Source organism: Phalacrocorax carbo, chromosome 1 (genome assembly GCF_963921805.1).
Source record: "Phalacrocorax carbo chromosome 1, bPhaCar2.1, whole genome shotgun sequence".
NCBI lineage: Eukaryota > Metazoa > Chordata > Aves > Suliformes > Phalacrocoracidae > Phalacrocorax > Phalacrocorax carbo.
In genome coordinates this window covers 135,973,477-136,000,971 of record NC_087513.1, presented here as the reverse complement: position 1 = coordinate 136,000,971, position 27,495 = coordinate 135,973,477, and the positions used below count along the sequence as shown (strand labels likewise).

General features: G+C 40.2%; 1 protein-coding gene across 2 annotated transcripts in view; it reads left to right on the top strand.

Moving 5' to 3' along the window:
* Positions 1-27,495, top strand: part of FRMPD4 (FERM and PDZ domain containing 4) — a 313,673-nt gene that overhangs the window by 230,185 nt on the left and 55,993 nt on the right. For both annotated transcript variants that reach the window (XM_064475449.1, XM_064475457.1), the window contains exons 3-4: positions 12,215-12,375; positions 14,793-14,895. In XM_064475449.1, the coding sequence (XP_064331519.1) occupies positions 12,215-12,375; positions 14,793-14,895 (264 nt within the window). The remainder of the gene's footprint in view (positions 1-12,214; positions 12,376-14,792; positions 14,896-27,495) is intronic.

Genomic DNA, 27,495 nt, shown 5'->3' with positions numbered 1-27,495 from the left:
ATAAGTTAGAAATGAACGTATTTCAGAACATTAGGTCTTATTTTCTTCAAGTTTGGCCTATTCCGTGAATTCAGCCAGTATATGTACAGAAAGAGAGATTACAATTTTTATCTTGTATTACAGTAGGCTGAAAATACGTGTAGTATCAGTGACCAAGATTTTGTTTTAATTGCACTTGGTTGTCTGAAAGTCTGAGTCTCTAAAGTCTTTGTTTCAGCACTGTATTTAACGTTAGAAATGCACAGGTGTTGTTTTTTGTCAGAAAAGTCAGTATTCCGAAATACTTCTGTACATTTTTAGTTCTGAAACTTTGATGACCTTTAATGATGTTTTTCACGAGATTGGGCTTTACAGAGTTTATCAGCTTTTAGGCTTCAGAAGAGAGTGATGTTTGTGACTTAATCAAAAAGCAAACCATCCGTAGAATTATTCTAAACTCCGAAGTGAGGATCGTCGTAGTTCGAATTAACTGAAAGCTATAACTCTCATAGAAGTTAATGATAAATTCTCCCTGATGTGCAGGAGGGGCAGCTCTTCTAGGCCGCTGGGGCTGTTGCAGGTGTCAGTAACACTGGCTGTGGTTGCGCTCTCTGTGTATGCTCCGGTCAGATCTGATGGGGCTGATCGTGACAATTACTCTCTCTTTTTTGGTGCCCTCAGTGGGGATTAAAGGGAAAAGCGAGTCCTCAAGTCCTTGCAGAATTGCATGTTATTTTTATAAATGTCTCGAAGGTGTTGATCAGAGTTCAAAGGTGAAGCCTGTAGAACTTAACCTTCTATGAGTAGAACTAATTTCTAGAAAGTTCTGACATTAAGCACATTTATGCCACTTAACTGTCTCACATTCTTTGTTGAGAGTTTATTACATGTATAAAGACAGCATTTTTCATAAGATTGTGCCAATTATAATGCGATAATTAAACTTGTGTTTTGTGTGCTCTTTTTAAAATGCAAAAATGCTGTGTTAAAATCTTCGTATTTCTGCCTCATCAAAATTAAATGCCTATTTAGAAACCTTGTAAAGCACTACTCTTTATTTACAATAGGAAAAAGAGAAAATCATGAAGCAATACGTGCTCTGTATATTACCAAAGAAATTTCATGCCTTTATTCAGTCGTTTGTTACATTTTTCTCAAAATTATAAATTTGTCTGAAAATTTAAAATAATATTTGTGGTAGATGAAGAATAGTAGAAGAGCAACATGCAGTATTAAAAGAGAAAATGTCTTCAAATACCTTTTCTTCTCTGGTTTCATCATTTTGCTCTACTGATGAGACAGTGGTCTGTAACTGTGGCTGTGTAGACAAGAGGTACACAGCTCACTCTGCCTATTTGTTTCTCGTTTTTTTTCAGAAGTCATAAAGGTTTGTTTTTCTCTGTGGGAAAAGAGCACAATCCCAGTGTCTTAAACATCACAGGAACTTCACCTAAAATTACAATTCCTGTTACAAACTGCTGAAGTGAACCAAAAGTTTGGCTGTGTTGGCAGATTACATAATATTTGTATTAAAATGTATCAATAATCTCGTATATATTTGGTAAATTACTAATATAACTAAAGTTGGGTTAGACATTGGCTGATTATTAACTGGCTCAATAAATTCCTGTGTTTTGCATGTAGGATTTTGTGTTCACTATTTGTTATTCTGTTGTACTGACTCAGCTGCTGCCCGGGACAAAGCATCCCACCTTCATGTGGATACACACCCTTCTCCTTTTTAAGTCTCTAACATAACATTGTCTTTCACTTTCTTACATCAGAGTCTTTCACTGAAACCCACGACCTTCATTCCACAGTTTCTGAATGCCCGTTCTGGCACATTTAGTTTGCCTGCCTTACTAAGAGCTTCCACTATCTGTTTACGGTGATTCTATCTGAATAGGCTTCCCTAGAGCAGCTATCACCCAGTTTAACCTCAAGGGGCCTGTTTTGAAATGTCGAATATTACCTTTTAGCTCCTTTACCTCTTGAGGAAGTTTGCTGGAAGTTATGAATGCAAGGAGGTATCATTACCATGCATACTGTCTTTAATAATATTTATATAAATACTGTCAAACATAATGAATTAGTAGTTGGGCATTTTTTCATATATAGGTAAATAGAAATTACCCACAGGCTTTAGCAAAGCTTTTTGGATGTAATGAAGCTGAAATATGATCACCAGCACCCCTAATTTTAAGGTTCATAAAATACCCTGTGGTTACTAGAAGTGCTCTCACTTAGAAAAGTTAGTAACTTACTTTGAAATGAAAAAGTAGGCCCAGAAAAATCATTCAGCCATGTTGTGCCGCAGTGTAGTGAATACTCTATCGGGGGAAAAAAAAAAAGATTAAACATACTTACTTTCTATATCCCAAGTTTAATTTTCACGTGACGGCTCTGTCTGGCCTCATCTAGAGAGACAGAAGCCTCACCTTCCATCAGTGCAATCTCTCATTCTAGGTTATTTCTGTTAAGTTCTCTTTCTCATTCTGCATTTGCTGAGGAGCTGTAAAGGCACACTCCCAAATCAGCAGTCGAGAGGGTAATCCTCTCTATTTGTATGTCGTTAAAAGAAAGGGAAAAGAAAGAGGTGGTTTCTCTTTTCCCCTCCCTCCTGAAGGCCTTCTCCAGAGTTGTTACAGAATTAGATGATTTGATTTGAAGACTGACTGTGAAGACTGACTTACAGAACCTGAAGGCTTGATTTTGGGGCTTTTATGAGTTGTTACGAAAATCTTTTAAAGTCATTCTGTACACCTTGATTGCTTGTAGATCACTTTCACTTTGCAAAAACTGGCTTCTGTCTGGTAGCTGGAGAAGGAAAAGCTTTCTTTTGTACTCTTTGCTTCAGTGCAGAAGTTGGGCTTCTGTGTAAAAGCACAGCAACATTCTAAGTTTCCCTGTGCTGGAGTCTCCAGGGAAGAGAACTGGGAAACTGGAGACAGCTTGTTGTACTGACATACGGATTGCTTCTCTGTGTGCCCCTGAATGCAGAGAAACTCACATTGCTAACTGGGTTCCCATGCTGCCCTTTGCTGGGCATCTCTCCAAGTTAACTCTCCTGCTTCCAAGAGCAGAGCGCTGTACCCACCAGAATGATAGTTTATATCCCTGAACCTTTAAATACATGACTGTGGATAAACCAGGCGACTGCAGTATTGAGTATCCACTTTATATCTGCTAACCCGTATGTTGATACTTTCACCTGATTGCTGCTTTCAGCTGATGATTAGTTTTCACCTGAGAAAGAACACTGGGTTGATGTGGTACCACCAGAAGGGCTGACTTTGGTTCAGGAGCCCTTCAATGTGAACTGTTAAAAGGAAGGAAATCAGTAAATAATTTAGAACCTTTCTGTGACCTGCTCCTCCATTCAGTTGCTTGAAGGAATGAGGAAGGTTAGGTTCAAAGGAGAAACAAATGTGTTTTACTTCTGTTGCAAGTAAAATATGCTCATAACTGTACTGAGCTATGAGGAGTTAGGCAGATACAGAGATGCTGAAGCAGGGGCTTCGGTATTTCAGCTGTTCGTTCATGCCAAGTCCAGCTGTACTAGGGGGTTACAATGGGCACATTAAATCTGGATTCTGTCTTCCGAGCACATTATCAGGGTGCTCACACTTAGCGTTTACAGAGAATGACATGTGCGTGTCAAAGCAAGCCTCCAGCATTGCACCAGACAGGACTTTTTTTAGTCAGGAACTTTCCTAATCTAATCAGCACCCTAGAAGCTATTTCTTTGGTGTTTCTGCCCCCCCCCCTTCTTTTTTTTAAAACATTTTAGTTGGACAAATTGTTTATGTTTAGTTGGAGATGGCAGCTCTTTTTCCTTGCTGGATGAGAAGTGCTTGCGGCCCTCAGCATAGGTCCGTGCTGTTTGCTGCAGAGCTCAGCTAGGCAGGAGCCAACAGATCACTGTTGATGGGGTTAGCGTGAAACCGCTCAAAAGCAGGATGAATAGGAATTCTTTGTTCTGTTTTCTAGAGGACACGCTTGGCCCAAATGAATTTATCATGTATTTGCAGTTCAGAGAATACTTTTTTCCCTTGCTAGATCTTTAGTTGCAACAGCATTTATTGATGCGTGTATAGAAGATAATGAAAAGCTACATTTCAGCTCATCTTTAAAGGCCTCAACAGAGTTCACTATACTAAATGGAGTTGCTCAAATCAGATAAAGAAAAATGCCTTTTGTGGGAGAAAAACCAGGTGTATTTCAGATCCTACCCCAGTAAGTGTGAGAAATGCCTGCTTTGGAGGAGAGCCATTAATTCTGATTTTGAACAAAAGCAACTCACATTATTTCCTTATCGAAGGACCTGGGTCAGACAGGTGGCCAAACAAGCTGCCTTCCTGAGCTGTACCACCACCCCGTGCTGCACGTGTGAGAGCCACCTTGCTGAAAGGCCCCTTCCAGGAAGGAAATGCCCAGTGACTTGGTGGGGTTCTAAATCTCTGTTCCAGGAAAAAGCAAGGCCCAGTTGGTGGTGCCTTTGGGACCCTTGGCATCCCCAGCTCATGTTAGTCCCAACCTTTTCTGCTGCCTTGCTCCCTCCGATGGTGAGGTTTTCCTGTGCCCGCACAGCCCCAGCACAGAGCTTGCCCTGGAATTGCTGGTGGGAGGTGGTTGGCTCTTCAGCCAGAGTCTAGTACATATGAATAACTTGTCAGCTTCCTTTGGCTATGAAAACTTGCTCAAGCCAGAGGAGTGGGCCACTGATGCGCCTTCCACTTCCAGGCTTCCAAACTGGGAGCATCTCTGCTGAAGCCAGGGTTGCCCTGTTGGGAAAAGGTTGACGGGAAAAAGTACTGGGTACAGAAATGCCATTCAGTACAGTTTATAGCAGCATAACTACACAATAAAGGGTGGCTGTCAGCGTGCATTATATGACATGTGCATGGGTGCAGTTTAGACATACTCATCAGCAGTGCACCAGTGTTGGCTGTGCACTTCAGGCAGTAAGGAAGGCGGAGGTTGGCATCATGCTCTGCTTACAGAGAAGGCAATTCCAGCATTCAGGTGTGGCCGGTGTTGCTGGGAGCTCCTACTTTCTTCCTCTGGGGGAGATTCTCCTTTGAGATTTTTCTTCCAACATAGTCAAGTGTTCAAAACCATTTTTTTTCCATTCTTGTTCTTTTTTGGTTCTGTAACTCATCTTGTGATATTCATAACTCCCTCTGCAGTGTCCCTTCATATCCTTCCTTCCCGTCCTCTGTGGCTCGCTCTTTGCCATGGCCAATTTTCACCGAGATGTTTCTGTGCAATTTCTGCTATTTGGCTGGTGCCTGAAAAGCTCCATTAAATACAGCAGGCAGGAAACTCAATGTTCATCAGGAACAGAGCTCCAGAAACGCTTGGGTTCATCCTGAGAGAAGGAAAATAAAAGGAAACCTATCTGGCAATTGGTAGATACAAAACTCAAAACAAACAACTGCTAGTCTGCAGCTGGGGCTTGAGGCTTATTTCCATGTCTTTGTGGGATTCAACACAGAAGTTTGTTTTCTTCCCAATATATAGCATTCATATACAGTATATGCAGATTGCAGAACCATTCACATATTCCACATGTAATATTTTCAATATGAGGGCGCTAATTGTCATTGTAAAGTATACTTTCAGTGTATCTCCCAGTGCCTGCCTGAAGCTGAGCATAAATCTTTTTATCTCTCTAAATTTGTATTCATGTCAGTTTAAATCACTGCAATTTTGCTTCACTTTGTCTTGCTTTAGATTGTACATCGTCCCTGGCAGTGGAGGAGAGTGGATTTTGAAATTTTTTACGTGTCAGATTTCCCTGTATCCAATTTTATCAAAAAGCTGTCACCAACTTCTGAAACCAGCAAACCTTTTTCTTTCTAATTACATTTATACCATATGTTCATCCAGATGGCATATGCCAAACATTTTCTAGGGTGCTATAAAATGACCTGACTTTAGAGGATTTAACTGCTGAAGAAGCTTATGAAAAAAATAGAATTGACACTGGGGCAGAAAAATAGTCTTAGAAAGAAAGAAAGAAAGAAAATCTGATAAATCTTCCCAGTTATATTTTGTGCCTGTGATATTGAATTCTCAACATACACACCTGCACAAAAACAGTGAAAATGTAGGGAATATTTTATTGATGTGTTAAAAGTTGACTCCTTTTTGAACAGCTGAAAATAAAACTTTTGTCTGTTGAATATGTCTAAAAAGAGCTCTGGAGCTGTGAGCGACTCTCTGGGTTGCTGCAAAATAGAGCAAAAAAGATTTTGTCAAGCCACCAGATTCTCTATAAGAGCAGCAGTTTTACTTAGCAATGGAATAACTATTTGGACACTTTTTTTTTCTGAAATGTCATTTCCAAGTAGAAGACAGATACAGTTGATGCATGATTTTGACACTTGTGTCCTAGTTCTTAATAATTCTTGTGGGATTTTTTTGAGAAAATAAATTAACTTGAGATATACTGAGAGGTGCCAGGAACTGGAAGGAAGGAAGGAATGAAGAAGATTATTTTTTCATATTTAGCTACTAGTTAAATAAATGAAGGTCAGTTTTTCATCTTCTGGAGAGTTTGTGTATTTGCTCTCACTTATGATCGTTTCCTTTTAACTGTCACTGTTGTTTTTGATAGTGTTTCCAGATTATCAAGGGGAAAACTAAAAAATACCCTCATGTTATTATCAGTTTCCATAATATTGTCTCAGGTCTCAAGCCATTTTACTTACAGCTAATTCCTGAAGAGAGGTGATTGAGCGAGAATCAGATCTACTTTCTTTTGTTGCTGCAGTAGCTTCTATGACTTCCAGTTACAAAGGCAATTTTGAATTCACAACCTGAGGCTCTTAATAGAGTATGAACTGAGATGTAGTGTCGGGGCAGGATACACAGAGTCTCGTGGTCTCAGGGATTCAGGTGGTCAATTGTAAATGAAGGTTTGTTTGGTATCCTTAACTTGCATAGGTGTGTTTGAAAATCACAACTGCAGTCAACAAAGCAGATCCTCCACCTCCTCCGAGTTAATGAGACAGGATTTTAACAGTGCTCAGCAATTTTGAAGTGGTTTTGTTATTTCTGAATTAAACCTTTGATAGAAAGTCCTTATCTCCATCCTCCTCACCCGCTTCCACACATCAGCGTATGAGTGGTTTGACATTTCCACACACTCTTCTCCATCATTGACCAAGATTACACCTGCTGTGTCTCAAGTTGAAAGAGAGTCTATTTTGTAGATAAATCAATTGGTATACCGGAGACATTGTAACCATTTAAAAACTAAGGATTAAAACCCTCAAAATTGAGAATTGGTGTTAATCTTTGAAGTAACTGAAACAAGCTGTAATATGGAAATACACAATGAAACACCAAAATTCAGCCTGTGTCCATGCTGTCATGATATGATGCAACAGCCATTTGATTATGGTTGTTTTGGTGTTTGTGGGTGTGCAGCTGTTTTAAACTCACCTTGAGGTATCACCTTTTCTGCTCTTCTTTTGGATGTCATTGCCGAAAGGAGCTAAAGTTGTTTGGGTGCCTTTGTTATGGATTTTATCATAACCAGGGTCTCTGGATTCATGCTGTGGTTTTCATTTTCTTAGGAGAGTTAGACCCCTCAGCATTTTCCTGTGAGAATGCAAACTCCTGCCTAACAAATTTCAGCCTGCTGAGGACTGGCCTTTCTTAGCTGCCATAGACAAACCTCTCAGAATTAGTCCACTAATCCTGAAGTGTCAGGGAATGACACGTCAAAATCCAAAGGCTGGAAAAGCATTGTGCTTGGATACTTTGCTTTTGATTACTAATATGCATTATTAAATCAAGCTCTAATTTTAATTACAGTCTTTGTTTAGATATTCCTTGGGTTATTCAGCATGTAATCTGAGTGAGGAAAATACTAAGAAGGCTTCCATAGAAAGTGCTACAGAGTTAATCATTATGAAGCTAATGATCTGAAGATTCAAAGTGCCAGCCTTAAACCACACCTCCGACTTTCCCGAGGATGAATTCAGGCTTGCACCTGTTACGTTAGGCTCCCTGTAACATCCTGGGCAGCTGAATTGTCTTTGCAGGTGCTGGCTGCCTTGTCACAGCTGGTCAGTGTTCCCCAAGGTACTCTTCTGTCCTAAATTTCTTCCTCCTTCACTCACTGTAGGCCCCTTTGGGGATGATCGTGTGCGCCAATTTTATGGCACCCTGCAATGCATTCTGCTCTGTGTGCTGGTGCACGCACACTCAGATGCCTTCTCTCTTTTTCCCTGTTACCCTCTCTTTTGAGTAGAGAGTTGCCACAGAGAGCTTTTGAGCGTAATTAACTGGAATTACACTTCTGCTATGATTTTCCATAGCTGGTAGTTTATCTCTCGGAGGAGACTGGTATATAAAATCTCTGTTCAAGAAATTCTCTAAGAATTACTCTCCTTAATAATGGCAGCTCTCTCCCACTGCTCACAATAAAAGTACATCAGAGCAAATAGCCTTTTGTAAAGCAGAAACTCACCTCAGTCATTGAAAATTGTAGGAAATAAGTATCTCTTTTTGAAAAGGTGATCTAAGGGCAGCTTGTGTTTGTGTATGTGGAAAGAACAGTTCATGCTTAAAATCCTAACCCTTTTCTTTCTCTTCCATTTTTTCCTTCAGACAAATAAATCTTTACGTATAATCTAGTCTCAGTACCATCTAAATAAGTTTTTTACCATGTTTGAAACAAATGGGGAGTTTGCAGTGTTGGAGTTGCTCATGTAAGATGTTTCAATATTTAAGTGATGCTCTGTGTAAGGTTCACCCATGTAGCTCTTTTGAGTCCAAGTATATTAGATTCTGGTTTAGAATTCTTAGCATAGTTATTCTTCAGGAGTCAATATTTTCCATAGCTGAGATGGAAATCAAATACCTCCAATTAATGCAAAATTAAAATCAGTCTTGAACTGTGGTACTACCACTGGCATCTCAAAAATTGACTAGCCACAGGAGGAAGCCGGTTTGTCAACGTCCCATCACACAAAGCTTTAAGTATTCATTTAATCTCTTCTGGGATCATATTCATATATCTTGCTGCTCTCTTGAAATACATTTCCAACGTACTGAATGATACGAGGATATCTGATGCAGCAAGCTGTGGAAGCGGGAGATGCAGAGCCTTTTTAGTTGATGTATTTGAAGGTGGATAACCTTAAAAATCTATAAAACCTGCCGTGCCACTCAGAATCATGATGGACTGTTCCTCGCTGATCCTCTTGCTTAGGCTTTGAATAACTGATGCTGTGCTGCTGCAGATTCTCAGTAGAAGACGATGCGATGGCTGGAGCGAGGCATCCACTAGCAGAGCTGCTCTTTTGAGCAAATCTCAGTGTGTGCTCTTGGAATTTGTTATCTGAAGTGCAGCTGTTGGTGGGGTTTTTTGGGGGTTGTTTTCTTCATGATTTAGTTTTCAAACCAGACTACACAAGTGCTTGAAGAGAGAGGATATATGATGGCAGGAAAGTAGTTCTCAAAAGCTCAAGCGGTATTTTCAAGTTGCTTTGTAAATACGGCATTTCCTCTGCGGCGACAGTGTCAGCTCATAGTGCCCCAATTACAGAAATGGAAACAGCTGTTAGGAGGGAAGTATTAAATAGAACACTTTAACTTTTTGGGAAGTTTGGTAAGGCTGTCACCTAAAAGAGGTGACAAATATAGGGGTTTGTATTCTCTACAGAAGCAAAGTTCACAAGTTGAAATAGGTTTTGAAATGCTAGTGACACCTCAGAATGTGTCCCATTTGAAAGACAAAACGTTTTGAATATCTAGAAGCCCAAATCATAAGTAGGAGTTGATGGGGAGGAGGGTGGCTGGGAGGCCTTGAAGATAGATTTCACAAAGAGTCTGCATAAAACTCTTTGGATTTTCTAACAGTTCTTTTGAATAAACATAATAGAAAATTATCTCAAATTGACTGACAAAAACTGGAGAACAGGAGGAGGAGAATGAAGTATCAATTGTGATCTAGTAAAAGAAAATATATTTTCTGTGCTGACTTCACCTTATGCAGATACTAGGAGAGCACAGCGATATGCTCTCTCTCTCTTCTAATTCTGTAAGGATGTAGCTTCTGCTACCTCTGATCATATGCATAAAAAGGCAGCATGTTACACTTAGACAGGCTGAATCTAGTGGTAGGGTTAGAGGGTTTCTTTGAAGAAAGGCCCTAGAAAAATCCAGTCACGGGAATAAACTCCCACCGAGAGTTTACTGAGGTTTTGTTGCTCTTCTGTGTATCAGTACTAGAAGCAGACCATGGAGAGAATGGAAATTGATGTCATGCCCAATGTGTATGTGTTGGTGAAAGATCAGAGAAGTTTTTGCATGTCATTGATGCTGAAGCGAGGTGGGTGTTGGTCTTTTCTCCCAGGTCACTAGCGATAGAACAAGAGGAAACGGCCTCAAGCTGCGTCAGGGGAGGTTTAGATTGCATATTAGGAAAAATCTCTTCGCTGAAAGAGTGGTCAGGCATTGGAACAGGCTGCCCAGAGAGGTGGTGGAGTCGCCATCCCTGGAGGTATTTAAAAGACATGTAGATGTGGCACTTCAGGGCATGGTTTACGAGGCATGGTAGTGTTGGGTTGACGGTTGGACTTGATGATCCTTGAGGTCTTTTCCAACCTTAATGATTCTATGGTTCTATGAAAACAGACCTCTGAATATTGCCTTTCTCCTTACAGACATTCTGCTTGGAGTTCTTCAGGGAATTGTATTTGTAGGTAGAAAAGGGACAGGAGGTGAAAGCAACAATTCTGATCACACGGGATGTCCCCTAACTCTCATGTTACAGTATGTTATATGTAAGATTATCAAGGATATGGGAAAATTACTTTCTTTTCCTATTATTAATTATTCATGAGGAGACCAACTTTCAAACTGATGATACTGCCTACTGCTCTAAGGATATCTACCTCTCTGATGTCCTTTGTGGTGTTCTTAGGCTGGGCTCCTGGCCATTACCTTTCTCAGCACAGGAGGCCATGCCCTCCCTGCAGATGGGACTGAGGCTTGGCTCCTTTTGTTTACAGCATTTATCCACTGAGCGGTGGAGTCAGTTCAACACCTGCAGATTTACAGTCTCTTGAAGACAAAAAGAAGAGTTAACTCTTGGCCAGGCAGCTTTAAACAAATACTAACTGAGCTCCGTCAAGACTGCAATAACCTGAAGCTGTGAGCTGTAGTCTGTCGTCATGCGAAGCTGACCAGTTATTGCTTGTTGTCTGCAGTGGCGACTAGGTTTCCTGAAGTATATGAGTTCAGTTAATGACATTTGGAAGGGTAGGACACTGGAGTGGTCCATTTATCTGTGTAATTGGCACTGAGAATTGACAGCATTGATTCAGCGGGGAGCTCCAGCATTGGGTGGGGAACACAAAGTAGGTTTCAGGTCCGTCTGCATATATCATCAGTCACATTTCAGTGTTTCTTAATGTTAATTTAGAAGTCTCTATGCTTTTAAACCATGACCTCTTTCATAGATATGCCATGTTAGATAGTTTTCATCCTTTTTATTTTCTGCTTGAAAAATCAAGATCTTTCCCTCCAACCACGAGATTTTTTTTCTTCTAGGTATAATAAGTTTCATCATAACACTGTAGCTGAAAGTAAAGTATTTTACTAATTGCTGATAAATACATTTTCTTAATATCTTTTTTATTTATTTTTTTCCCCGGAACAGTTTGGAGTGACTTTGGAGAATTTACCCCAGTAGTAAACATAGAGCTGTTACCTGTGCCTTAGGTAGCTTGTTTGAGAGGACTCCGCTTGGAAACTTGTTTAACATTTTAGAAAACCAAATTTAAATGTGTGCCCTCTCTTCTTGCAGAAGCCTGGCAGACTCTAATTGTTACGTTTTACACTATGATTAGGTCACTATTATTTTTCCCTTCCAAAAAGTGAAGGATGAAAAAGTCAAGCACAGATGACAGAGGCCTTATTGTTGGGTTATTTTTCCTTCATATATGGGGTATGATTAAATGTATGCTGTCAAAGAGAGACCTCTTTATAGGTTGATATTATTGATTGGTATTTGAGACCTGCCAGCAGCATTATTACTTTATGTATAAGAAAACCTAATAGAAAATTATTAAGTTGATGTTTTCGTTCCTACAGTAAGAACATTTCAGGTATTCATCTCATATCGTTGCAGAGATTGCTTGGCTCAAGTAGATACCACAAAATCATGTTTTAATGATTTTTTTCCTTTTTCCATCTTTTATTTTTTTCACAGTCACATGACACAATCAGCCACATTTGAAGACCCTCGAATAGAGAGCTGCCAAATAACCCCTCCAGCCCCTCGGAAAGTGGAAATGAGGAGGGATCCTGTGCTAGGATTTGGTTTTGTGGCTGGTAGTGAAAAGCCAGTTGTTGTACGCTCAGTAACACCAGGTATGTTTTCCCCACTTGACCCCAAAAGCAAACTTGGACTTGATCTACTGAGATGAAATACAGTTACAAATTTGAGTACTGTTAAAATATTCAGGCAGACAAAGTAATCACAGATACTAGGTAGGATTTTAAGCCTTGTATTACGGAGTAGTTTCCCTGCTCACACTCATTTTTGAATGGTATGTATATGTGTTAACAAAAAAAAACAGTTTTAGGTTATTGCTCTGAGCCATTACCATTGTTTTCCTGAAAAAAAGTTGACCCGCATCATTCAAGGAAAGGTGGTCTTCTCCCTGTTATGTTTATATTGGTTTGATGTCACCTTCATTGCCATTGAATCGGTGTTTCCAAGAGGTATGTTGAGTTGCAAGATTAAAACCTACATGTTTTCATGCTTTTTATCATCAGCTTCCCAAAGAGAAACTAGGTTTCTAACTATAATATTCAGTTTTGGAAAAGGGGGTGTTATTGCTGGCTTTTTTTTAAAAAAAGTTAATACTCCTGTTATATAACTATGTGGCAAAAAGCCAGGTCAAAATAGATCACTAAACATCTTACCTGGAGTGAAAATTAGTGAGGTTTGTGGTATTTTTGAACCTACAGGTGACCAGACCTGGGACCACTCAGTCTCCCTGATAACAGGCTCCTGCTATTTATGCTTAAAAGTTCAGTTGTTACATAAAATTGCCTTGGAGCCAAGGTCAGGGATTTGACTTTGCTCTTGTTCAATATGTTCTCCAGAAGCCCCGCAGAGAGCATCGGCGAGGCAAAATTGACTTTGTGAAGTTCTGATGTCATTTACCCACGTGTGTGCATTGATTATATTTGTATTGCTTTTAGATGAAATGAGCAGTGTAACTAATATTTGAACTAGATCCAGACAGTCCTTTTCTCCCAAGTTAGCCTTATTAATGTAGTTTTATGTTAAAGTTCAGTTTGGAAAAGGTGTTTATTATATTCTGTTCCAAGTGACTAGTAGGACAGATGAGCTCAGGACAACATTCTCCTACATAGATTTGTATCCATTTATGCTGGATACGTAAGTGAAGTAAAGTTTTGAAACCAAACACAGGAAAAGAACAACATTATCTCAGTTGTTAAATAAATTGGTTTTGATAGTGAAGCATTTTCTTTTAAGACTTTATCTTCATATTGGTAATAATATTGGGATTTTTATATTTCATCATTGCAGAGTTTAAAGACAGAAGACTAGAGAGGATATATCTTTTCACTTGCAGTTGCAATGTCACACCCTCTTCTGAGCATGTAATCATGCTGAGAAGCGAAGTAATATTTGCATTTTATAAAGCATAAGCTCAGTATGCATTTCAGCAGTGTCAGAATCCAAAGCATATAGATGTGCACATGTCTGATTCTCTACTCAGACTAAGGCTACATATTTGTGTCTAACTGAAAGTGGCAATGCTTTTGGATGTACATAAAACTTGTGTTCACCAAGTGGTAGGAATCAAGAGGAAAAGAGACTCAGAGGCTGGAGGTATAGAAACATACCGTCTTCAGATTGGGAGAAACAGGGTTGTTTTGCCCAGAACAGAAAAGTCAGAAGAAAAACCTAGGAATGACTTCCAAATATGTAAGTGATGCTTCATAGGAAAGAGGAATAAGATGTTCTCCAGTGTTACTTTGCCTGGGACAGGAAACGATGTGTTGCAACAAGGAAGATCTGATGTAGGCACTGGGGAAAAGACTTCCTGACCTTAACAGGACAAGGGGTAATGGTTTTAAACTAAAGGAGAGTAGATTTAGACTGGATATAAGGAAAAAAATTTTGACAATGAAGATGGTGAAACACTGGCACAGGTTGCCCAGAGAGATGGTAGGTGCCTCGTCCCTGGAAACATTCGAGGTCAGGTTGGACGGGGCTCTGAGCAACCTGGTCTAGTTGAAGATGTCCCTGATCACTGCAGGGGTGTTGGACTAGATGACCTCTAAAGGTCCCTTCCAACCTAAACCATTCTATGGTTCTATGATTTATTTACAGGAAAATTAGTCATCCTCAGGGTGGTCTTACAAGACTATCAGACAAACATTGATCAGGGAGGAGTAAGGTATGGTTGATCACACCTTAAAGGGTGAATTAGGCCACCTCTTATAGGCCCTTTTGGCCGTCCGGAAAATCAAGCACTTATTTTCAGGTGGCTAGATGTGGGTTTGGAACTTAACTTGAGGAACTTCAGTAGAAGCTGCTAAGCCACTAGCTTTCAATATTTTCATGGTGATGAAGTACTGGTAATGTCAGAAATAGTGTTGCTGTTAAATATGCCATCAGTTGAAGAAAAAAACACTCATATTATGTGAACATAATATGTGAACTCACATATTATGTGAGTGTCTGTGCATTTACAGTGGTCTGCTAACCTGTGCTTTTTTTCCCCCCCCCTCCCATTTGTTTCCAGGCGGCCCCTCTGAAGGAAAGCTTATACCAGGGGATCAGATCATAATGATTAATGATGAGCCAGTCAGCACTGCTCCAAGGGAGAGAGTCATCGACCTTGTCAGGTAGTGGATGTCCTGTCACTTGAACTATGAACTAAGGCTTATTGCCTGTGTAGTCATTTGATAATACAGGAAGTCTTGCCTTCTTATGGCTGAGAAAAGAGAACATGTTACTTTAGTTATAACGAAGAATGGTGAAATATTTTATTATTGAAATGAAGTGTCCTCTTAGATGTCCTCTGGGTGGCTGAAAAAACATAATAAGGAATTGGAACAGCTTCATATACTTGAGTGTCAAAGAGGAATAGTATTTATTCTGGTATTTATTTTTGGCATGGGTTGTTGAAAAGATGATTCCTGGAGCAAGGTAGCTCCAGCCACTGTTGCTCTTTTGCCTTTTTTTTTTTTTTTTTACATGAAGAAAGCTGAAACAAGTGTGTCTTATGTGAAGAGGAAAGAAAATATGGTGGGGTGATTTTTGAGAGTAGATGGGTGCATGTAAATGGGAATATGTAGGGAAGCTTGAAGAGTGTTCAGTTGGCTTGCAGGTAGGTGAGTTTGTGTGAAAAGAGCAGGCAGGGCTGTGTAGTCAGGAGGCAGAAAAATAGACAAAAAAGTGACTGGAGAGTGCAGGAAAGGAGAAATGTCAATATTCGTAATGGGATGTAGAAGGAAAGAAAGGACAGGGACTGACAAATGCTCAGGATGTAGAAAAAGATGTGATAATAAGCTTTGCATTTTGAGTAACAAGAAATGTTAGTGCATTGCATAGAAAAATGATTAGTAATTAAAAAATTTTTTTTAAAATTACTATTTCAAATTCCAGTAGCCCGGCTGCTGGACACCGGTTTTGTTTCTATATTTTCCTTCTCATTGGTGTAAACCCTGAATTGGTGGGTCTAGCAAATTCCTGGGAGATACCCAGATTTTAACTCTGCAGGTACCTCTCCTCAGAACTGGTAACTGTCAGTGTTACCCATGTAATTTTGAAAATTCACATTTGCTTCCAGAAATTTGGGCAAGAGCTGCTGTGATAGTTGTAATCCTCTTGCAGATCACAATTTGAGCAAATGGGGATTCAGCTGTGAAGCAAACTTCCAAAGGAGATAAGGAAATGTTATAAGGATGCCAGCAACACTGATGCCTTTGTGTTAGGCAAGTTTGGACAAAATACAGTATACTTCCAGATCAAAAAAAAAATGTGTTAACCTGCAAGTCAACTAACATAAACACAGCACATTAAGAGGGACTTCGGCACCCTTGGTTTTTGTGACAGAGACGCCCCAAGAACTGCAGAAACTGTCCTGTTCCTAATAAACTTCTGTCCTATGCTCTGTATTGACCATCAGCATAAGCCTCATAAATGGGTCTTAAACTCATTTTTGACGTCTCTGTTTCTTCATAAAGCAATCATATTGCAGTCTTCATCCTTTCCCTGATTGTTTGATATGTAAGTAATCAGACTTAGGATCTCTATCTCATTTCTCTGCTGCCACCAATATGTAGTAATAACAAGGAAAATTGACTGATTAGGCCTGAGACAAACTGAGGTTATTGTGTGGCTGATTCTGCCTGCCTTCCAGTGACAAACTGAATAAGAATGTTACCCTTCCCAATTATGTTGACTCCATAGGTAGCATCTTAATTTAAGTGTTGCTGCATTCCAGGGAAAGCTTTTCGTGACAGTTTTCTTACACTGTAATTCTACCTCCTCTCTCAAAATCTATCTGCCATTGGGATTTTGACAGAGACTTATTCTTTGATGAGACTCAGAGTGAAATGTATTGGGGTTGTATATTACAGCATTTGAAATGAAAGCTTTCTTTTCATGCCAGTGGGAACAGCTGGAATGATGAGACACTGTCACTGAACAGTCCTGACACCATAGCAGAAGCAATTCTTTACACCAATGAAATAATGAATCCCTTGTGTATAATAGAAGGTTTTCATATGGGTAAGATACATCTGCAACTTTGAAAACGCTTGCTTTCAGTTTTCAATGTGCATGGAAGCAATTCTGAAATCTTGTTTTCCAGCTGGTAGCAGTGTATCTGTGGTCAGCAATGAGTATGTTTTAGATGCATAGGTTAGGCAATGGGCATAATCACAAAATCATAGAAGAATTGAGGTGGGATTTCTGGAGGTCATCCAGTCTAAACTCTTACTCAAAATGAGCTAGTGTCAAAGTTAGATGTGGCTGCTCAGCACTTGTGGAATTGAATTTTTAGTGTCTCCAAAGATGGAGACTTCACAACCACACTGGGCAGATGTTTCAGTTCTTAACTGGTGGCCTTTCAAAGATGAGAGCGAGCGGCTTTTACAATACATGAGCCAACTTCTTTGGCAGCCTTAGATGCATCCCATCTAGGCCTGTGGACTTGTGAGTGCCCAAGAAATCCCTAATTCAGTCTTTGTCTACCTCTGTTCCTAAATTCTGCACTAACCTCAGGCACTAGGGTGGCAGACCTTGCCGCTAAAGACCAAATCCAAGAAAGCATCGAGTACCTCAGCCTTTGCAGTGTCCTTCATTAGGTTGCCCGCCTCCTTTAGCAGTGAGTTTAGATTTCCCTTGGATGTCACTGCTGATGCAGCTGTAGAGGCCCTTCTTGTTACCTTTCACATCCTGTACCAGTTTCAGTGCCACATGAGCTTTGCAAACTCCATTCCTGCCTGGCCAGGTAGGGCTTCTCTGTTTCTCCTGGGTAACCTCTCTCCATTTCCATCTCTGGTTGGCTTCCATTTTTCACTGGTCAGGCATTCCCTGTGGAGCCACACTAGTGTCCTGCTGCGCCTGTCCACTTCCTTACGGATTGGAGTAGACTGTTCTGGCACTTGGAAGAGGCTCTCCATGAAGATCACCCAACTCAACTGGGCTCTGGCCTTTCAGAGATGCATCCCACAGGACCGTGCCTGCCAGTACCCTGGACAACCTGAAGTCTGCTCTTCAGCTTAGACTCATTTCCCTCCTTTCCCTCAAGATCTTACACTGTACCATCTCATGGTCACTGCAGCACACCAATGAAAAATTGATATTCCAACACTGTATTTTTCCAGTGGTTGCATGGTCTCTTGCTGATTAGGTATAACAAGGTATATTTTATATTCATGATGTATATTTTTATGCAGCTTTCCCTTAAAGCTTTTTGTAAAGTCAAGAAATTACTTGTCTTTGTAATTGCAGTGGAAAAAATTAATCTACTTTCAAAATACAGACGTAAAGATCATAGTATTTCAAACAGAAAAAAACCAAACTGCGTGAGAAAAAAAAAGGCAGATTTTGTAACCAGATGCACATCATTCAACGATAAGCAGAAAAAGAAGGAAAACATAGGCCCACTGTTAAATGGAAAAGGAGAGTCACTCACCAATGATGCAGAAAAGGCAGAGGTCCTCAACACCTTCTTCACCTCTGTCTTTACCAACACTGTAGGGTCCCAGGCTTTGGGAACAAAATTGCTGATGGAACCAAACACCGACCCACCATCAATGAAGGAAGAGTTAGTACATGAATTACTACAGGAGCTTGACCCCCACAAATCAATGGGCCCTGACGCCATCCACCCGAGGGTGTTGAGAGAGCTGGCTGACATCATTGCAAGGCCGCTCTCCCTAATATTCGAGAAGTCATGGAGAACAGGGGATGTCCCAGAGGACTGGAGGAAGGCAAATGTTACCCGTATACAAGAAAGGCTCGAGGGAGGATCTGGGTAACTACAGGCCCATCAGCCTTACTTCAATCCCTGGGGACGTTATGGAACGAATCCTCCTGGGGGCCATCACAAGTCAAATGAAGCACGTGATTGGGAAAAGCCAACATGGCTTCACTAAGGGCAGATGGTGCTTGACAAACCTGGTGGCCTTCTGTGACAAAGTGACTTGCCTGGTTGACGTGGGGCGGGCGGTGAACATTGTTTACCTGGACTTCTCCAAGGCCTTCAATACAGTCCCCCACAGTCTCCTCCTGGAGAAATTGGTGTGTTATAAACTAGACAAGTGGTCTGTGCAGTGGGTGGGGAACTGGCTGACAGGCCACACCCAAAGGGTGGTGGTAAATAGCTCCGTTTCCACATGGCAACCTGTCACTAGTGGAGTCTCCCAGGGACCAATATTGGGCCCATTTTTATTCAACATCTTTATAAGTGATCTGGATAATGGGATCAAGTGTAGCCTGATGAAGTTTGCAGATGACACCAAACTGAGTGGGGAAGTAGACACTCCGGAAGGGAGAGCTGCTCTGCAGCGAGATCGGGATAGGCTGGAAGAGTGGGCCAGCAAGAACCTTATGAAGTTCAACAAGGAGAAGTATAAGGTCATGCACCTGGGAAAACATAACCCGGGAGTGCAGCATGGACTGGGATCCACGCGGCTGGAGAGCAGCTCTGTGGAAAGGGACCTGGGGGTCCTGGTGGACAGAAAGCTCAACATGAGCGAACAGTGTGCTGCTGCGGCCAAGAAGGCCAACAGGATGCTGGGTTGCATCAAAAAGGGCATCACCAGCAGAGAGAAAGAAGTCATCATCCCGCTCTACTCAGCGCTTGTCAGGCCACCCCTGGAGTACTGTGTCCAGTTCTGGTCCCCGCTGTACAAAAAGGATGTGGACAGGCTGGCAGGGGTCCCGAGAAGGGCCACCAAGATGATTAGAGGACTGGGAAGCCTGCCATATGAGGATAGGCTGGGAGAGCTGGGTTTGTTCAGCCTTGAGAAAAGGAGGCTTCGAGGGGATCTCATCACCGTGTACCAGTACTTCAGGGGTAGCTACAAAGATGGAGACTCCCTTTTTACATGGAGTCACATGGAGAGGACAAGGGGGAATGGACACAAGTTGTTCTTGGGGAGATTCCGATTGGACACGGGAGGGAAATTTTTCACAGTGAGGACAGTCACCATTGGAATAACCTCCCCAGGGAAGTGGTTGACTCAGGCACGTTGGACACCTTCAAAAGTTGTCTGGACAGGGTGCTGGGCCATCTTGTCTAGACTGTGCTCTTCCTAGAAAGGTTGTACTAGATGATCCCTGAGGTCCCTTCCAACCTGTGATTCTGTGATTCAGTGATTCTTTAACAAGTTTAGCAAGACTCAGAACTTCCAAGCAAAAGCATACACAAATGATAGATGTTAAGTCAACCTTGAACATTAAACAGAGTTTTTAGTGTAATGCAATATTTAATTGTTTTCCAATAAAACATTGTCAGGACATTTACTTATGAAAAGAGTTATGCTACTGAAGGAAAAGAAAACAAAAAGAGTTTCTACTGCAGTCTATCTTAAAAAAAATAAATTTCAGAATGTCCACTAAGAAGGGTGTCTGAAAAATGTCAATTAAATATTTTTCCATTAGGAAAAAGTGTGTTCCTAAGCAATAAATTTGCTTTATTTCTAAATTTTCCACAAAATGAATCCGAGCAGTTTTTTTGCAGATTGTTAATTTTTCTTCAGCTCTTTTCCTATCAGCTCCAAATTCATTGTGTACTTTTTACTCCTACAGGGTTAGAAATAGTTAGACCAGTCTTTTAAGAAAGTCCCTTTTGTGTAACAGTTTTAGTACGGGAAAATGCAAGAAGATAGGGGAGCACATAATACAGAAATTTTCACATTGTCTCTTTATTGCATTTTAACATTTTAATTATGTGTGTGCTTTCTAAACATTCATTACTGAGAACAAGCTTCCTTAAGTAGAAAACTGTATTAAAGACACCTGTGCTGACTCCAGGGAGTACTGAGCAGGAACCTGGTGAAAGATTTTGGCTTGTTTTTGATGAATTGAGGGATGCTGTTGTACCCTAGGAGGTCTCAGGTCTGGAGATTATTGGCGATATTCATTACAAATATCCCCTGTAGGTCATTCTCATCAATCTAATTCTTCTGGCTCTGCTTTACTGGCAACATTTAATTAGCATTCATGTTGTCCTTTGAAAGCCAAGGTTGGAGAAATATGTATACAGTATGGTTTGCAGACAAAATTCATAAGGACTCCTTATTTCTGGGTAATGTTCTATGGCTTTTGCACCATATTATGTTCTCCTGAGCTATTTTCAAGCACAAACCCAGAAGTCGTATTTATGGTTTCCCTTACAAAGAGAGGTCGCTTTTATGAGTGTCACTTATGGCTGCAGTCTAGATGTGTTCCATTCAAGAGAGAAAGTTATTGAAGTTGGAAGAAGAGGAAGAAACAAGCGTGGTTTTCTAAATGTATGGTTACAGTCCAGGCAAGGAGCAAGCGAACAGAATACTTAAGAAAGAAGATGTATTTGAAGCGTAGCCAGTTGAAAATTGTAGCAGGAGCTACTTATCTTGGTTTTCTTTTACTGCTGGTACAGAGTCTGTGACTTAAAGCTTTTCACACATGCTTAACAGCAAGTACTTTGAGATAACATTAAAGTCACTGCAAAATGTAGCAATTTTTTTGCATATTTGAAGGTGAGCAACAATGCAAAACTAACATATTAGAAGGTGTGTTAATGTACTGTATCAATAAATAGGTTGTTCAGAGGTGCATGTATTTCATTATCATTGGTTAATGTTGAATTTGAATCTTTTCAAGAATCAGTTTAACCATCCAAACCTTCTTTTAAAACAAACATATCTTACAAATAATTTGCCTTATAATATGTTTATAGATTATTTCTGTAACATGAATTACTTGCTCAATTATCTTAGATTGGACTGAGTATGCATTAGTCTACAAGGATCCCAAGATATGTAAAATGTCTTTTTATTTAGCAAGATACTATACTGGAATTTTAAGTGACACACAGATGTACTGCTTACCCTGTAAAGCAAACTCTGAGTAGGGCATGGTAGTGGTATTCTGTTCATACTTCAATTAAAATAGTTATCCAGGCACCCTGTGAGGAGAAACTGGCACTTGAAGAGGGTGATCCATGTGAGATACTTGTTTTGGAATAAACTACCTTGTTGCAGAAAGCTTTATTTATGCATTGACTAAAGAAGGAACACAGAAAACTATCTTAGTATAGAAACCTGACTTCTGGGTTGCTAAATTAGGGTACATTAGTCCATTCCTTGAAACTGTAACAGCAGTAAATTAGTATTTGACGTCCTGAGGAATTCCACTAAAAGACTTTAATTGCAAAGCGAGAACTGAAAAAGGTGAAATTCATTAAGGGCTTTTCTTTCTTGTTGGTTCTATTTTCTATTTAAGAGAAATGACTCAAAAACCTTTCTGAAATAACTCTTGCTTTGGAAACTTAATGTCACAGCAAGTTTTCATCAAAAGGATGTGGAGGATTATTTCAATTCTGCAGTAGAATTTCTGCTTTAATTTTGTATTACCATAAGACTGGAGAGAAGGAACCCTCCAGGAATTCAGGATGTGTGTTGCATTTTAAGTGCTAACATGAATTTAATCAATACTGACCCTTCTCACCATCACCATGGAGTGGATGAGGATTCTGTTGCTGCCGTTTGACTCTGTGTGTGTCGGGACCAGTTTTCCTTCTCTGCATCATCACAGCTAAACGCAACTGCAAAAGGGAGCTCAGTGGCAGTGCCTGTTGTCATCATCATCTCACAGCAGCTGAAAATACCACTTCTCAAATGTAATTTCTGTCTCTAGGCTTAGAGTCTTTCATATATTGGATCAAGCAATTTTGGTGGACTTTAATATTAAAGACTTCTTTCTTCATCAACATCATAGAGAAAAAATCAAGCATATTAAGCTATTAGCTATGATACTGCTTAGCAACTGAGAATTTGAAACCTGCATTTCCTGAAAAAGCATGTGGACCTTTTAATAAGAAGGTACTCCATGATACTCCCAGTTCGGTATATAAATCCAGAGGCTAAACCCATTTTGTTTCAGGCCTTGATCTATGAATTGCTAGTGTTTTGGTTTTTATAGATACATAATGCTGAAGAGAGGGACAGAACGTTGGACCAAATTATCTGTAGGAGTTTTACATCAATGGCAATAAGCTTCCTGCCAGGGCATTTAATTAGCTACCTCTGATCAGCTGGCCCAAGCATAGAGCTGGGAGTCAGGGTATGAGAACTCAGTTCCTGTCTGACTTGAGGGGTGTTGTTAGATGTGTATCTTCTACATTTTGAGGTGCTTCTGTAGCATAATACAGAGGTAACTTAAGTACTTTAAATCACCTGCTGCAATTCAACTGTGAGAGCACAGATTTAGTATTGTTTGCCTTTTTTCCTGACTGCCATGGTGAGGTGCTTCTGCTACTTGAGCTAATATATTGAGATCTAATTCAGCTCTTTCTAGATTTTAATTATTAACCTATTATATGGTTTCAGAAATTCTTTCCCACCTTTTCAAAGGCCTGTAAGAGTTAAGCTGAGTTGAAAGCTGTATAGAGATATTAATTCTTACTGTTAAAATCAACATCAACTATGGAAATTGTTCTCTTTTAAATCCACTGTATCTGTGAAAGCATGCAGCCTCATATCCTTGCTCTGTTCTTAGCAGAAAGTTAGTTGACATGGTTTAGACAGGTTTGGGTTCAATAATTCAAATGTTTAGAATGCTGAGAATTTAATTTGTAAGTTTCTTTTCATGTTCACCATGGTGGATGCCCCCCTGGTGTTAGCAAGTCTAGGGTCTTTTAGAAATTCCAAGGCTTGATGTGTCATCTGGTTAAGTGTAGTGCCATCATCTTACTCTGTTATTCTCTAGAAAGAGGAGTCAGCTGTGATGGATTTAAGGTCAGTCCTTCCATAACAAGTTGCTTTATGGCAACTGAATGCAAGGCTATCGACAGAGGTGAGGAACAGCTGTGCCCAAAATACAAGCAACTGTACAAAATGCCTTCTTCAGATGTGGACCAGCAAATGTTGCTCTCATTAGCTTGTTCTGATAAGCAGGCTTACCGCTTCTCATACGACTAAACAGAAGCATTGGCTTGGCTGCATGGAGGATTTACTTTGAAGCCAGATGCACTGATGTGAATGTTTCAGAGTGATTGGTTCCATGTAAAGTCATACAAATGAACACCCAGCTTTAAGTTTATTATGAATTAACACTTCCACTTGATGGATTTCCTCTATATTGCAGGCTCTGCGGTAGATGTTTACCCTTCTTTCTGCTGTCCCTGCAAGCCCCATGCATCAAAGGATTGTATCCTGTTGGAATATGTAGCAGGAGGTACCTAAAAATCTCACACCCTGTGTTTGGGGCAGGGAGGGTTAGAGAGGAGGTGTCAAACTACAGAAATCTTGTGGTTTCTCTTTCCTGACCCCACTATCTGTCTCTTTTGGGATGACATTTCTTAATCACAAAAGATTATGTCGGGCAAGCCAGCCCTCCACATCGTACTGTTGGTACTTGAATATTCTGTGGCTGTGTAGATGCCTTGAGGACATTAGTACAGGACAGCTACACTTACACAAGACAAGCACTGTGATATGGAGCAGTTTAGTCAGCAGAAGGCAGAAAACAGGGAGGAAGACAAGACAGAGACAACTTCAGGAGTTCGCTTGGGAAGCGCCAGTCTGTGCAGAACAGTTTCTGGGCTTGGAGAAACAGTATGGGCTGATGGGAGGGGGGTGTGCTCTGCATCTGGGGCTGCCAGCAAGGAGTGACTGTGAAGTATGAAGATGACAGAGATGCCTTCACCACTGCATGCACACAACTCGCAGAGGAACTCTGCCCTTCCAGAAGTGTGTGGCCGGCCTTGCTGGGAAGTTTACAGCTTCCTGCCAGAAGCTTGCTCATCCTGCCAAGCAATTGCTGACTGATTCAGCACATACACATCAGCTAACGAAGCTAATGTAATGGAAAATATAACAGTTTTTGAGAATATAGGATAGTTGCGTGATATAAGGCCTGTGATGCTTTGTGAAGTCTTGTGTTACACATGATGTGGACAGTGGTGGCATCAGCATTCCCTTTTGTCCTGAGACAGTGCTGGGCATTTGGGTCATAGAAATTAACTGGTTTTTATCTGCTGCCTAAATAGCTTCAGGGTGACAAATAAATATTTCTTTAAAAGACTGAAAGTATCAAGCAAAAGGCTTGTAGTTAATATGAATTATACCTAAATGCTGCATTTTGATAGAAAGGCAGAAAAGGGGATGTAAAGAGCTGGGAGGCAAAAAGTTGACCCTTGGAGGGTTGTGTCTGCTACAGGTGCTTTGTATCAGGGAAAGGGAGAAAGATTTTAATCTCCTGTTTTTAAGGAATGCTTTTTCAGGGTGGTGGCAGTTTTATACACACCTGTGCTCATAGAAAATGCAAAACGTAGTTTAAACTGTTGAGAGAGAAGGGTGAAAAGACTGTGACCAATTTGCAATGTCTTGTGCAGTTTCATGAATTTGAAATACCTTTAGCCTTTAGCTGTTAGTTCTGTAGAAGCTCCTGGCAGTGTCTTTATTTGAAGGGTTTTGTGCATTTTACAAAAACTCATCTGTTTGTCAAATAGGAGAAAATAAAGCTAGCGTAACTGTTAGTGTGGTGGCTATGTATGTCTTTTTTGTAGCACAGTGAGAATGCAGGGGGGAAAAATCAAAACTGAATAGCTTTTTAAAAATCTTGAACCATATAACTGGAAAATATGAATAAATGGAAGTCTTAAGCTCTTCTCCTTGTGCCTGCTTAGATCCTATGGGCAGCTGGCATGTTGAATGGTGGTGCAATCCCGTGTTTGCAGTTAAGGGAGCACTCTTTTTTTCCCTGTCAAGGTGGAAACAGCACTCCCTGGTGTGGGAAGGAGATAAGGAGAAAGACTGGGAAATTAGTAAAACCCTACTCAGAGCAAAGTGTCATGGAGAGGTCTTGGTAGCTCATGGTCCATTGGTATAATGGTGTAATTTTAATGAATTGTGTAATGGAAAGCTGACTCAGGAGTTCCTGAAGATGGCAAGACCGTTCTCTGGCTCTTTGGTGTGCCGATGCTGTGTCTTTCTGGCTTCCTGACTCTCGGAGTTAGTTTTTAGTATCATAATACTATTTACTTTCCAGACTACGTTCAATCTAATGAGTAAAATAAAATGAAGAACAGTGCCTCCTGAAGCTGTGTGCACCCACGAGGTGGCTGTCCCTCATAACATTAGGGTCCAGTTACAATGGCGCTCTCTACACTCCCGTTTCCTATCCCTGCTCTGATAGCAATGTTGCCTTTCAGTCAGCCAAAGACAGGTGGAGGTGACAGCGGTTGACACCAGTAACTTGCAGTTTGTCTATGGAGCTGGAAAATCACAAGAATAGTAGAGATGGGAAGTACCCGGCTAAATACTAATCTGATAGAACTCTTTCAGTCTAAACTTCTTTTTGATTCAAAGATGTCTAGACTTAATTGTTTTGTAAGAAAATTGGATCTGGCTCTCAGTGCAGTTAACTTTACATTTTTATGACTCCCTTTGTGTTGACAAGGCCTAGGGTTTTTTTTGGAAGCTTTTTCAAAAATATTGAGAAATAAGATCAAAAGGCTTAGGATTGTCATTAGCAAGTCCTTTCTTTTTCCTGCTTCCCTCCAATAAGAATAATTTTGTGACTCAGAGTCTCTCTTAGCAGTTGATAATATAATGTAATTGGAAAAGAAATGTTGTAGGGACTTCTGTGTTGGTTCATGGACTTAGAACACAGAATTAGATCATATTTCTAATTTAGCAATAGTACAGCCAACAAGCACGCCCAAAATTGCCAAGAGATTGAGTATCTACATCTAACTTTGTCTGATATGTCCAATCAGAAGGTTAGTTAAAAAGGAAGTAGAACAGTTTTACATATTCTGAATCATCAGTCCCCAAAGTGAGATTCTTCGGTTAAATATTACCACTGATTGTGATGACTCTGGGTCATAGTGGAAGGTCAAAAGTCAAAACCAGTTTCTCATTAAGCAAAGAATCTGAGGCAAAAACTAGTAGAAAATAAAAATGGCTAAAAATAAATTACCTTTAAAAAATATTTAATGCTTCAAAAGGCAGCTTAACACAGTAGAGTTCTGTGGGATTTATCAGTCAACTCTTCCGTGTTTGATTTCTGATGTGACAATTGATCATCTCTAATTTATTACAAGCAATACATGAAAAATAGTGTAAAAGAAGCATTATAGCTTCCACTATAGCTTTTTTCAGACTTTTTCCCAAAGTTACCATTCTCTGTTTGACTTTCTGCTTCACTTGAAACATCCAAGTCTTCACAGACCTCCTGGAAGCAGCAACAGTAATAGGGGAAAGATGAATCAATGTATTTCACAGCAGGTGACTTCTAAAGGATGTTGGTCTTAGTCTTACTTTGTCTTCATCTAAGAAACCAAGAGAAACTGGTTCTGAGAAACCAAGAAGTAAGAAATATCAAAATAGAGACTGCAAATTCCAGAACAGAAACTGCTGAGATAAACCCAGATTGTCATCAACCTCCGCTACCACAAAGGCATATTTCTTACATAGTATGTGCTGAAATGTTAATTATTCTGTTAGCTCTTATTCCTCTACATGCAGACTAAATCTTAATGTATTTTACTTACTGCACAAGAGAAAATCCCAGCAGTCTACTGTCTATATTGTTAAATAAAGTAATCCAGCTTGATTGGAGGTTTAGTTAAAGCCAGATTTGTTCAGGTGATGAATCAAACAAGACTCCAGGAGAAGCAAAGGTCTTGTCATCTTATATCATAGAAATTGCCCATTTTATGATGATCACTTCAGCTTTTCAGCAGGTCTGTTACTCAGAAAGCGGTACGCAAAAAGGCA